General features: G+C 41.0%; 1 protein-coding gene across 1 annotated transcript; it reads right to left on the reverse strand.

Annotated features, from left to right (window-relative positions):
- Nucleotides 1–467: 467 nt before the first annotated feature.
- On the reverse strand, nucleotides 468–11,277 carry LOC118415459 (guanine nucleotide-binding protein G(s) subunit alpha-like). Its single transcript, XM_035820103.1, has 9 exons — nucleotides 10,915–11,277; nucleotides 6,717–6,789; nucleotides 6,510–6,564; nucleotides 6,270–6,389; nucleotides 4,663–4,760; nucleotides 3,209–3,263; nucleotides 1,916–1,989; nucleotides 935–993; nucleotides 468–592 (listed from the first exon to the last, which is right to left on the reverse strand). Exons 1-9 carry the CDS (start codon nucleotides 11,066–11,068, stop codon nucleotides 468–470), a joined length of 813 nt encoding a protein of 270 aa, XP_035675996.1. The 5' UTR covers nucleotides 11,069–11,277.
- Nucleotides 11,278–14,243: the final 2,966 nt, after the last annotated feature.

Raw genomic sequence — 14,243 nt, forward strand, 5'->3', positions numbered from 1 at the left:
ACGTGACGTCACGACAGTAGTGGATTGTTCATTCCTTGACAAAGACTGATGTCGTGCAGTCAAAAATTTGGGTGAGTCCAATTTCTGTGTTGGAAATTACAGTTCAACTATTTCAAGATTGTATGAATACTTGGGATGTGGAATACACCATGTTGTATATTATCTATGCCATTTTGACCACAGAAAACCAACGTTTAAATGCAAAATGTGATTGGCGTTGATAAAATTTCGTGTCCTCGAACAGAAAATTGCAATAGCAGCAATTACAACGTCTGAATATGGTTTTCAGGTTTGGGTTAACGACCCATTCGGCGAAGGTGCTAGAACTATTCTATGGCAGCCTGTATAATGACAGTAGAACTTAAGTGTGATTAACCCAACGTTGCCATGGCCCAGGTATGTCTTAACACCTAATGCATCCTCTCACATTGCCTCAACACAGTCAGACTACTGCTATTCATATCAACTCAACTGTTATTCCAAATGCTCTCGAAAAGGTCTAGGGCTTCCCTAAGGCGGTTCTGGCTGGGGTCTTCCCCCAACACCATGTCGTAACTGCTGCATGCCACCACAAAGATTATCGCTGGTACATCTGTGAGGGAGAGTCACAGTGACTTAGTGATAATCAAAAAGAGGCAACCTGCGATAGTCTGTTTCAGCACAGTAGTTATTAATGGGGAAAAGTGGGAATGGTGACAGAATATAAAACTGTAAATGTATTTAAGTTCGCGAGGATTTAATTTCGCGGTAGCGGGAAAATGGACTTTTCGCGGTGGTTTTAAGCTCGCGGTAGCGCCATGCACTGTAGTATCTTACTTAAAATGTTCGCGGTGGTTTTTAATTCGCGGTGAAGTGGTCACCGCGAAAGCCACGAACATTAAACCACCGCGAACATTTCTGCATTTACAGGCATTGCTAGATTTCAGTTACTCACCAGTGAAATACTCAATCCATCTTCGTCTTTCACCCCTTTGATCCCCTACATCAAACATGCTGCAGGAGAACAGAAAGGCCACATTACCTCATGCACATCAAGGGTACCTGGAACATCATGCCAACGGACCTACTGTATACACTACAACTGTCTCAAAAATGTCAGTGCATTCACAGGAGTCAGGACCATATTAGTATATAAAGATACAATTCTATCATTATAACGCTGGGTACAACCATATTTACTCGAAAAAGGTACATACTTTTTAAACTTTTCAACATAAAAAAAGGTGCTACAAGTTGTTGCCAAAATCAGGATGCGTACTTTGAGGTTATTGCATGGATAAATGGTAGAATAAAGCAATGTGAAGGATGCCAAACATATGCACTGGTGCTATCTTTGTGATGTCTTACCGAAGCAACTGTCTAAACATTATCTAACATAATGACATAACAGTGACGTTTGCATATAATTCTTATGAGGCAGTGACTTTGTCAGGTTCAACTGTTTTATCCAGGCTGATGTACTAGCTGATTTGTTTCACCAGTTCATTCTCATTGATTCTTATAACCGGCAGCAAGCAATTCAAAATTTTGTAGAGACAATGACAGCGGGATTTATGCACAATAACCTAGGGAAAACATCATAAATTTGAATTTATCCACTTCAAGCTTAAGGCCTATTCAAAATTAGTTGAGAAGGGGTACATCCTTTATTTGAGTAATTCCATTTGCCTTTCAGTCCCACAGATCTGCCAGAGACTTGCCAAAATCAGGGGTACGTGTTTTAATCATTCGAGAAAATACGGTACATAAAACTACTCAAATAATGACAATGATACTAACTTTCTGCAGATACTTTCTTGTACAATACACATGTACTAACCCAAATCTATTGATAAGATTGACATCTGCAGCCAGGTAGATGCCATGCAAGACATGAAAGCCAAGATAGAACAAAGTATATTGATGCTGTACTTACTGAAACTTAATACCATTTGCTTCAAACTTGGTTTCAAAGATACCAGACGTTAAAACACGACACCGTAGAATGTCCTACAGGAGAGAATGCTGCAATTAGTGGCGAACAAGCAAAAACAGGATGGCAACATGGCACATTTTCCCTCACAAAGCATGTATGGTTCTTGTGTTTAAAGAGAAGGACAAATTTATGAAGCATTGTACATTTAACAAATTTCAGCATGCAACTGACTACAAGGTGCAGAGTGTTGGCACATTGGTGAATCTGAAAAAAGCCTGCAATGATTTGGGAGCAACTGCTGAATATTTCTCCTGCCACCTTTTCACCTTTTCATGTAATTAAAATGCTTTTTTTGCTGAAGATGAGCAGTCTGGTATAGGGATAACGTTTAGGAAATCAATGCCATTGCAAAAGGTGATATTCGTAACTGAGAAAGAGAAGAATATTGTTAGATATATGTTATGCAAAATAAAGACCTCATTTGCATAATCAATGAGAAAATGCTATAACTTAATTGTGGTAAATGGCTAGAACGTCTTGTAGCATTTGGAAGTTATGTACGGGTATACATCGTTGAGGTCCTCATTTGCATTAATTATCATAAATGCGATAATAAACTTATTTCTCAACGTAAATTGTGTATGTATGTGTTTTGGTGGAGGAGATGATAAAGTAACATAATTTATGCAAATGAGAACCTTACTTGCATAAATAATGACAAACACAAGACAACAGTTGTAAAGGTTAGAATTATTTGGCGAAGGTATGGTGTCGTGGAACTCTAGTTACTTCCTATTCTGATGTTCAATAACAACAGTAAAATCAAATGCAGTATCTTTCCCCATGATGAAAGGTTTATCAGTACTTCTCATGATCATGTCCAAAATTTGAAAAAGCGCAAAGACAACCTTTGCCAGATCTGAGATATAATCTGTGGTTCTGCAAATCAGCATTGCTGTTGGCCATGGAGCATTTATCACTGTTTGTTTGTTTGTTTATTTATTCGCATAACAAAATACAGAAAACAATACAGAAAAGAATGCATAAAATCAGGTGCAGGGGGAGAGAAACCCGTAAAAAGCTTGCACTATGCCCTCCTCTATACTAAACAAAAAAAATCAATACTTAACAAAGAAAAGTAACACATAGGATGTGATAATGATACAAAATGATAATTAAATAATAATAGTAATATAATGTTGCTATTTGGTAGGATGCTATAGGTCATGATCAAGCACCCTAAGGGATTAAATGATAAATGTGCATGATGTGGATGGAGCCATAAGCACTGACCTGATCTGTTGGTTCATAGTCTGGCTGCTTGACTACATGGACCCTATCCAGGAAACTTAAACATACAGAACATAATCATTAGTTGAAAGTTTATTGCAAGTTCTTGTCCGAGGGCTAAATGCAAGTGACAAAAAGCAACAAACAATGGCATACAGTATACAGTAGTAAGCAACAAACTCTAATGATAAATTCAAATAAACTGAACAAAGCAAAACAAAATTAGCTACTGGGTTTGACTTCTTTTTCGGACACAGTGGAAGACGAAGGATCCCACCTTTTCAATAATGTGTGTGTTTGTGATATTAAGAGGAAGGTAGTTTTCTTTTTTTCTGTAAACGTGGGGAGATAAGGATGGAATTTGGTGGCCTCCAAGTTGTTTAAGCTACAGGAGCTAAACGTTTACTCCTGTAACTGAAACAACAGGAGCTAATTGACTCATTTGCATCAACAGTGTTTTAGCCTTGTTTCCCATTAAAATCCAAATTGTCTTCAGCTTGATTTTGCCTTACCTTTGTTTCTATTGGAATCCAAATTGTCTTCAGCCTGAATTTGTTTTACATGTTTCCTATTGGACAGCTAAAATTGTCTTCATTCTTAGATAGGGTATAAAAGACCAATCTCTTTCAGATCACTTCAGTGTCACTAACAAAAACTAGTGGATGCTAGTTGAAACGTCTCGACGTTTCCAAAACCATATTCAGTTGTTTGAGTAACTACTTTTTGGCGTACCCTTTATGTGGTTATTTTGGATGGTATGTACATTATTTTCTTTTCAAAATTGGGACTTTGCTAATCAGTTACCACCCTAAAAAATATTGATTCGTTGCATAAAATGTGTCAAGGAAATCTGAAAACTTTTTTTTTCGTTAAATCTGTTCTACCAGTTACTTATGTAGTCACTGTGGTAACTTGAGTAAACCCTTCGATCTCTCCATCCAAACTTTTATTTTATATTTTTTCGACCTGCCGGTCTAATTTTTTTCTGAAGAAAAAAAATTCGAGAAGCAACAAATCAGATTGGTGTGGACTAAATTTTCATTTTGTCTAAGGACATTGACTTGATCTGGAAGGGATTGAGAATTGCAAGTGGCAACGTAGGGGGAGGGGGGTGGTTGAGGTCCCAGGTTAGGGCGGGCAGGCCTCCAGCCTGGAAAGGAAGCACTCAAAGGTGGGAGCACTTACTACCGTGCCAGGCAGGCGGGGAACACCACTCAGGAATTGTTCGCGGAAAAAAGGAAGAAAAGGTGTAACTGTTAGTGCGTGCGTAGATGGGTTGATATTTGAATTGGTGACTTCCCCGCGGCCGCATACGCCCTTGGGCAGGGTTGAGTAAGCTGTGGAAATATTGATACTATCATTTACAAGTTTATAAAAAAAGGTGAGGCGGGCGTTTCTCCTCCTTTCGGAGAGAGGGGGCCCCTGGAAGTCTGTGATTATTTGTGTATCATACTTACTACTGTGCACAGTCGATGAGATGATACTCATTGGACCTCTCATAGCAGGCCTGCACGCCACCATCCTTCCACAGGAGTTCTGTATTCTCGTAGAATTCCTACACCAGAAAACAGTAATATAAACTCCCCGCAAAAGCGCCACCTACAGCGACTACATATAGCGGTGAGAAGTAGAACTCCAGTTAGAAGCTCTGACGAAGGTGTCTGAGAGACATCGAAACGTAAGCAATGTAAGCACCTGCTGGTTGTGTAAAAAGAATTCTCCTATATCCTACAAGTATTTGATGAAAACCTGATGAAACTATTTTCGGGATTGATATAAACTGGTTAGGTTTTGCGTATTACAACTGTGACAGTACTAGGTCATACCAGGGACTGCATTCCGTCCACAGCATCATGTAGGCAGTGGAAGATTACAAGTATATTAGTGCAGCTTACCTGTACACTGGACTGGAACTGGACTAATGTTAGACAATTTGGGTTCTGGTAAAAACAAAAACCTTTACATTGGGAACCAGTTCTAGATTTGCAAAAAAAAAAAAAAAAACTATCCCTTTCTTATATTCTTTTGTCCAAAACTAAAACTCTCCATAGATTGTGAAATTTATGCTGGAAAAGACAAAAACAATGGGGGTGATATTTTGTTTTTTGGTTGGTGTAATACGATTGGGTAGCTATCTGAGGATTTTATGTCAGCAATACAACGACTGTACTCAGCTACCTGATTCAAGTTCAAAGTGGAAAATGTATGCATCATTTTCACGTAATGAACTTGACAGCACAAATTCAAAAGTTAGCAATGATCACATACAACTTTTGTCTTCTTTTGAACTTGAACATGGAGAAGAGAACCTTGTAAAAATGAAACATGTATATTAATTTATTCTGATAATTCTTTGTATATTCAACATTTCCTCAGGTATGGATGAAAAAGAACTTACGTGCTTATTATCTTCTCAGGCAGATGTTCTAAAATTGCATAACTAAAAACACTTCCGACAGTGCTGACGATAATTAACAATACAGAAGTATGGTTAAGGAGGTTGTCCTTGCAATGCGCAAGATGTACAGCTGAAAGCTAAAGCAAGAGATTACTTCCATTGGTGTTTGAAAAATGCAAAATGTTGCATCTCCAGAGCCTATCTGTATCTGTATCTATATACCCGGTATAACCGCCCTTCGGCGTAACGCACCAGCTGAACGACCTGTCACACCAACTTTTGCACATCTATCCGCAGGTGTTCTTTAATACTATCCAGAGAAGATATGACATGTGATGTGTTTGTGTATGTGTGTGCGTATGCATGCATGTATGCAATGTGCAAAGATGTGATCAACCGAGACGGGGGTCGATACCGAATTCAACTTGATAAGGATCAGAGGACTCTTCGAAAGCTTGTTTGTAAGCGCTTTATTTTGTGTACGGATATAGGAATTTTTGAAATTGTAACATAATGTTGACTGCCGTCACAGATGAACTTACATTCATGCATGCATGTCTGTGTGTGCATATGTACATTTGCTTATGTGTACGTGTGTGCATGTGTACATGTGTCTGTGTGCAGTACAATTACTATTTTCATGTACATGATTACCATGGCACTTACCGGGGGATAAGAGAACTCTGGCTGAGTGGCCACATCTTGGATGTAGTCCACCCGGGCCTGTAAAGTGTGATCCGCCAGGGGAACAGGAGGCGTCAACGTGCTCATGGCGCCGGTGATTGTCTGAGGAAAACACAGAAACAGTCCGTCAAACTTGTCCTGAAGCGGAAATGACTGTATACCGGGCAAAATGGAACTGCACATTCGGGCCGCAAAAACACCAGATTTTGGAGAAATACCTACCACTATGGCATCTCGAATATTCTTTTTGATGTCTGGGATTTTCTGACGCCTCTCCCTGTCGAAAAAAAAAGAAATAAAATGAGACGTTAAGTATCTTAACAATTGGTGATCTATAATCGTGGGGGGGGGGGGTTCTCTTCAAAACACATACGACCACCATAACAAGCAAACCCCTATCGGGGGCCTGGTAAAAACAGCCAGACTTACTGTTCATCGAAGCTGTTGTTGTGCAGAATTTTCATCTGCTTGAGGATGGTACTCTTTCCTGACTCCTCAGGACCTTGTGGAAAGGAAACAAATTAACAGTTAATACTGGACCAAATTAAGGGAATGGTCTATATTTAGCGGGGGGGTCTTTCGTCTGGGGGGAGGGCCTAGAAAAAACATTGAGCGGGAGGAGGGCCTAGGAAAAAACTACCTCGGTCTACCAGCAAAACTTGTCTGTCAGAATTCAAGAAATGGCGTTTCAGGGGGTCCAGATTTGCAAATTTCCCCGGACCTCCCCAAGCTTGAGACGCCTCGCGTCTCAGTTCTGCGCCGGCATGGTAATGTTGGGGAATCGCCATTAATTAAAACCATTTTCACAGGTAAGAATGCCATTAAACTTACTAATACCTTAATTTGCCAGAAACCTTTGTCCCTCGGAATGCAGAAAATAGAGTTTCAAAGGGTCAAGATTTAATAGGAATTTCCCCGGACCTCCATTGTGACGCCTAATGCTTTAGGCGCTAGACATAGTGAAATAATGTTGGGGGCGGCGTCGGTATCAGGACAGTTCGGCACATGGACACTTCGGCCCGGACACTTCGGCCCCAAGCCCAGGACACTTCGGCCCCAAGTCCAGGACACTTCGGCCCCAAGTCCAGGACACTTTGGCCCTGCTAGTTCCTGTGTGCGTGGGCATGTTATGCAATGTACAAATTAATCTCTTAGCTCGCAGTTGTAAGGACATTGATTTCGTTATTTACGATGAACAGTTAATGCCAGTCGGGTGTTTTGAGCAGTTGATTCATTTTTAAGCTGTACATGTAAGTTACCTATGTTGTACATTAAAAAAATATCCGTAACAGGTCGAGGTGTGGAGTACTTTATAGGACTGTTTAAGACGGCTAACTATACATCGCAGTAGGTAAGACTTCAAGTAAGCTAGGGTCATGCAGAAAACCGGAGCAAAAAGGGATCTTCATGCCCCGAAAACGCAAAAAAATTGTTATCACTAATGACGATTTCCTCGAGTAAACAGGAGAACACTATATAATATACTGTACAAGTAAAATCATACGTCCTAGAATTATACGTTATTTAGTCAACTAAGGCTACGTGTTAGATAACTATTGTGGAGTAGACTCGGGGCCGAAGTGTCCTCGGCTTGGGGCCGAAGTGTCCTTGGCATGGGGCCGAAGTGTCCTCGGCTTTGGGCCGAAGTGTCCTCGGCTTGGGGCCGAAATGTCCTGATTGCCAGGGGGCCGAAGTGTCCATGTGCCGAAGTGTCCGACATTCGCGGCGTCTTTCAAAACTTAAGCTAAAACAATGTATTTCTTAGATAAAAATGTGATTAACCAGCATAATGTGCCCTATAAAATGCAGGAAATTGCGTTTCAGAGGGTAAAAATATCAATTTTTCCCTGAAGGGCATGCGACACTGGGTCCGAAGCTTGGTGGTTCCGGTGCACGTGCACCAAGTGAATAAAAATTCGCTCGGTGATATTTCGCTCCCCATCCCAATACGGAATTTGCTGCCGCGCTTTTGACTCTAGCTCTGTTTGAGACCGATACAACGTTTTAAAAATATTGTTATATCATATAATCCAGAGGAAACGACGTCGAGCCGCGGAGGACGGCTCAAGCCTCTCAAATCCAAGACAAATGCTGCAAGACGCGGCAGTGGCTTCGTCATATCGGAGACGAGTGGTGTGTGACGTCTGTTTGCACAGTTTGCACCAGAAGGAAACATCTTTTGTCGATAGTTGTAAAACTATAAAAGTCACAAGCGTGACTGTTCACGAGACCTCTGATACACACACACACACACACACAGACACACACACACACACACACGCACGCACACACACACACACACACACACACACACACACACACACACACACACACAGACACACACACACACACACACACACACACACAGACACACACACACACACACGCACACACACACACACACACACACACACACACACACACACACACACACACACACACACACACAGGTACTGAGAAAAAAAATCAGAACCAACCTGTCAGATTCGTAATAAATCCCAATTTCCGTCAAAACGCATTTCAAATGGTACAAGGTCCGGGTAATTCCGATCGGATTTGCATCGCAAACTACAATCTCGAATAAAATGTTAATGTTATCGAATAAATACTAGTTCTCTTGTCATGCTTGTTCATGTACCAGTACACCAACAACACCAGTACAAATGGCCTTTTCATTTACCATTTTTCCTCGGCTAATAGTATTAGTGCATCCGCCGCGCTTATCCAGCCCCCATGTTATCTAAACACTGCACAGATAGTTTTCAATATCAACTTTGGTATATCATATTCCCGTTATTTCTGCATGTATTTTAATGTATCATATATCAATAAAAGCTCGATTGATTCCCATTCCAATGGTATCTAACTCATTATCATTGTTAACTCATGGAACACGCATTAGACCTGCTTACGTGAGTGGGTCACCAAAAAAAAAGTGCCCAAATTTCCTTGCTTCTGCTCAACATTATCTTCTCCTCGTATTGGCGTGTGTTGAGATACTGTAAATGCATTTAAGTTCGCGGAGATTTAATTTCGCGGTAGCGGGAAAATGGACTTTTCGCGGTGGATTTAATTTCGCGGTAGCACCATGCACTGTAGTTTCTTACTGTTACGGAAAAATGTTCGCGGTGGTTTTAAATTCGCGGTGAAGCGACCGCCGCGAAAACCGCGAACATTAATCCACCGCGAAAGTTTCTGCATTTACAGTATAGGGACACCATCCTCCATGCAGTCGTAATACCCTACCTCTTCAATATTGGACCAAATGCCATTCTGCGAGATAACAACACCCGCCCACACAGAGCAATGACCAATGCAGAGTACTTCCAGAATGCGATGCTGGGCTACAGTCTTAGGATGGAATAGCCTTCCTACGGCTTATGGCTAGCACTCGATTAAACACCTCTTGGTTCAATTTGTTTGCTTGAATAAAGAGTAACAGTGGCTTTGATTGACATGTCCTGTTTATTCAACTTGCCTTCATTCTCATGTCAATATCGAAAAGGAAATGAGCCAAATGAAGTGTTTGACTTTAGTAGGGTAATTTCAGCACTTTATTTTTGTGACCCTCTGTCCGTAAGCAGGCCTGGTGCTCGTTCCATAAATTTACAATCATAAAATACTCTACTCAGCTCAGATTTGCAAAAGACAAAACTCGGATGTTCTGAATACCAAAAGGCACGTGAAAAAACTGATTGAATCATTGTCACCCGCGACCATAGCAACCGGACGACACAGCGTTGAACAGAAGCGGGGAAAATTGGGCACTGTTTTGGTGACCCACTAAGTAAGCAGGTCTAGTGCGTGTTTCATGAGTTAACGATGGTAATGAGTTTGATACCATTGGAAAAACACACAAGCTTTCTATAGTACATTGAAATTGACAGAAACAACAGATGTATGAAGTTAATATTCCAAACTTTTTGTGCCGAGTTTATAAATCATCAACAAATACGTGATAATAACCACGATCAAGTTTCATGTTAATTGCAGAGTGTAAACACAGCTCATTAACGACAAACTTTTGCGGAAGATATATTACGCAGAAGAGCTTTCGCAGGGGCGTTTCGCACTAGGCAGTGAGCCATTCAAAAGCAGTTCGTTCTGCAAAATTTAGAAGGACATTCTGCAAAACTCCAAGCGTATTCCGCGGTTTGTCATGTATCATCATCACAAAACATCATAGTCATAGGCACACATACAGCATTTTTCAACCCTTTCCTGGCGGGCGCAGTTTTATTGTTGTTGTTTTTTTGCATTTTGACGCCTTTGCGACGTTGGAATCTACAGCACATATTGCAATAAGTAGAAGAAAGCTTTCATACACTCAAACCTTGGCAAAATGCCAGCTTTTTAAAAAGCACTTGTTTTGTTTGTTTTGCTCTCGTGGCGTCGTGGCCTAATGTCCATATATCATGGCGCTTTCTGCTGGCCGTGTAAACGCCATCTGTCGACCTATTTATTGATTTTCTCCGGGGGGAGGGCCTAGGAATTTTTTTTACCCTACCTCTTGACGACCGCACAATCCCCTCCCCCCACTAACTATCAACCATTCCCTAATGGTGAAGTAACAAGCGAAGAAGTAACCTGCACACCAAGCCACCAAACCGAGAACGACGAGCCTTACCAAGCAGAAGCAGTCGGTTTGTTTTTCTGTAGACTTTTTTGTCCCGCTTTAGCTGCTCTTCTATCTTCCGATTGACTCTTTTCTGCTTCTTCTCCAGATCCTTGTTTCCATCGTACCATTGTACGTATCGTCCCCAACACCTCGCCATGGGCATGGTTTAGTTTTCACCGTCTGCGTGGGGCTGCAGACAAAGCCCCACAAGTCCAGGTCCAAGGTTCAACAAGCTCTCGACAAGGTTGCGAGGCACGAGCCACCAACAATCATTCCGTCAGCGCTCAAGGCGTTCCATACACAGGCCGAAAGGGTACTACACGTGTCTGTAGTACCTTGTCCTTGCTGAGAATGTGGTGTATAAGAGGTAGGTTTTGCTGGGCCCAATGACGGGAATCTGTATCCACACGTCAACTATGACAGCGAAATGCACCCTGGGATACCACACCGCAGCCACACACAAAGGTGCCTCAAAGGTATCGTTCCTGTATTACTTCGAGTGGGCACAAACAATCCCTATCCCTATCCCAAAATATAAATTGGACCCCAAAATGTTGTGTTTATGTACATGAAAAAATGCTTTTTATCGCCCCATCTCATATAAACAGGATTTGAGATTAAATATTGTGTATTTCTGACACGATCGGGTAGTGCCGGACGTGTACGTTTGTTTGTCCTGAGTTATGCGGTCAGCGGTTCAATATAGGAAAGTCCCTGTTGCGGATAGTAATATAAGTGCAGTTGAAGATGTTATAAAAAATCATTTTGTATTGATAACTGGATACTTGAAATATCTCTAGCAGAATTGTTTTTATTGGATTTTTGCATATTAAAGATGCATATTTAAGCTTTATTTTAAATGAGACAACATAAGTCCGGATGAGACCCTATCGCTAATCAAGCCAGGCAGTCACAATCAGACGCAATCTACGGGGTAATTTGCAACCTTTTCTTCTTTTGTACTATTCGAAAATTTTCTGTAAAATATCACTAAGAAAGGCAAAAAGAATGTCAATTTCGAGAAATGCTCACAAACATCACTTTATTTGCAACATTGCCAACCTCGGATGTTTACTTTATCATGACATGCTAATTTTAATTATGTGGATCACATCCTTTGGGTACCCCAAAACTTTTATTTTCCTACCATGATATATGCAGAAAGTTTTATTGTCCTGTTCCACTAAGCCCCCCCCCCCCCCTTCCACTAGAATACGATCGTGCTGCGCTCTCACTGCGACCTGAATAGGATACGTGTAAACTTTGCTTTCAAATTGGGTATATCATACAAAGCGTGAAAGTGTGACTGAGAAGACAAGAAAACACATAAAAGATTCGTTTCTTTTGTATAGAATTCGTTGAGCGATATGTCAAAATTCAGGTCGCAGAGAGAGCGCGGCGAGCGCGCGTCCTAGTGGAAAGGGTGTATAACGTGAGCTAACTTCCTTCTGCCACCCATGTAGTCAGCGTGCGCAGCGAAACAGAACAAACAGTAATGACGTAAGCGTCGTCAAACATTAACATTAACAACCCCGTGACATAAACACTCCATACAATGAGTATACACCTCAAGAGCAAATGTCTGTAAATATCACACAATGGTACTGTGGCAGGGATAAAAAAAATTGATTTGGCTCATATTTTGCAAAGTGATAGTACTTGGTACACAACCCTCAAAATAACTTTCTTTTAGATCAAAACTCCTTGTTGCCATAGTAACGGGCAAATAAAGTTTTCTGGCCGTTTTCCCCGATTTTTTTCCCCGATCACCATCTGGCCTTCAAACGATTTTACCAGCGATCGGGCTGGTACCTTGCTAAAATAGAATACACCGTGTTGTATTCTATATGTGCACTAGTAGTTCACAATGAATGTACAAACGGGATTCGCCTGGCGTCATTAAACTTAGCCCCCAAACAAAGTTTTCAATCAGTGATACTCAGCAATATGCGTGTGTACTTTCGTGCTCGGAATACGGTTACAGAAATGGAACGGTATCTAGCCATCTGTGACTATAATCTCTGCCAATTTTGGTGGGGAGCGAGGACTTCATCGGTATGCTGGTCTGGTCAATGTTTATTAAACCGGCTGGTAAAACTATATAAAGACCAGATAATATAAACTATGGTCTTCAGTATGCTACGGGCACCCGTGCAGTTAACATCAGTGGTAGCCTGACTGAGAAAGTACAAGTTACTCTTCAAATCCTGTTTGAAATCTAGAGACAACAGATAAGAAATTGAAGTAAGACTACACATCATAGAGAAATTAGCTTGTTGAAGAACATTTAGCCCAGAATATGAAGTTTATATGACAATAATGGGTTGCTATTCAGTGTGAGACATCATCTAGCAGTTTTTTTTACAGTTCTACAGAGCATAGGTCTATACTGGTCTCTTACTATAAGTCAAGTATTACAAGTCATATTTCTACACACACAACTCATGAGAGCTATAAGTTGTAAGGAAGACATTTTCAAGTTCGAAATGTAGATGCAAGTAGATGTTTAGATACAATTTTGACAAGGATGATTTGAAATATGAAGAAAGTTGTTTTTCCAGAACTGCAGAATAGTATTATCTTATTATCACATGATCTTATCTAATTGAAACCTTGCATTGTGTAACTTTGTTACTCATTTGGGTCATTCTGTATGATTTGATAATGTTCCTATGAAAACCAGTACAGAATATTTGAATCAGTGACCAATAATATGCAAATCTATCTCTGACCATTGTTTCTAGCAGGTAGACAGTCTGGGATGTTTATGAGTTTATGTAGTTATGGGGGTCAATCCACCATTCAGACTGCTGGACAAGTCACAGTGGGAGCACTTCCTTATTGTTCTTACCCTGGGTAAGAAATCCCCAGGTTTAACAACGGTCGAAACTGCCGGGCAGAGGGCGAGGTCACTCCCTTCCCTGCGGAAGGCCAGCTAGCAGAGTCTTGAAGCATTAAAACCAGCTTGCTTTGTTGTGAAAACAAACGCTGAAGTTTTTCTATGTCTTAGTATGGACAGAAAGGTTATAGCAATGTCCTCCGAAGTGCTTCGGGTTGGTAAACAGCACGGCCTGGCGTCATGTTTACCACAAATAAACAATGCGTCGTCACCCCCGATCCTCACCTTAAACTCTAATCATTGCACATCAGTGTTTCACAGCCGTAACACGTGCCGAATACCAGACAAACTTGAAAAGTCCCTTACCAGGGCTGACGTTCAAATATCGGTTTCAGGTAGGTACAGGAATCCTCTATCGGAAATTTGCAACATAGCATGTTACAACAAAGTGTCGAATGATGTAAATGGACGTCCGGACATGTAATACCAACATTATAAG

The sequence above is a fragment of the Branchiostoma floridae genome, chromosome 5 (assembly GCF_000003815.2).
Source record: "Branchiostoma floridae strain S238N-H82 chromosome 5, Bfl_VNyyK, whole genome shotgun sequence".
In the NCBI taxonomy this organism is placed as follows: Eukaryota; Metazoa; Chordata; class Leptocardii; order Amphioxiformes; family Branchiostomatidae; genus Branchiostoma; species Branchiostoma floridae.

Coding starts and splice junctions, on each gene's coding strand:
- LOC118415459 (XM_035820103.1), bottom strand. CDS start 11,068: ATGCCCATGGCGAGGTGTTGGGGACGATACGTACAATGGTACGATGGA. Junction 6,790..10,914: donor AAACCGACTGCTTCTGCTTG/GTAAGGCTCGTC, acceptor CCTTTCCACAAG/GTCCTGAGGAGTCAGGAAAG. Junction 593..934: donor ATGGATTGAGTATTTCACTG/GTGAGTAACTGA, acceptor TCTCCCTCACAG/ATGTACCAGCGATAATCTTT.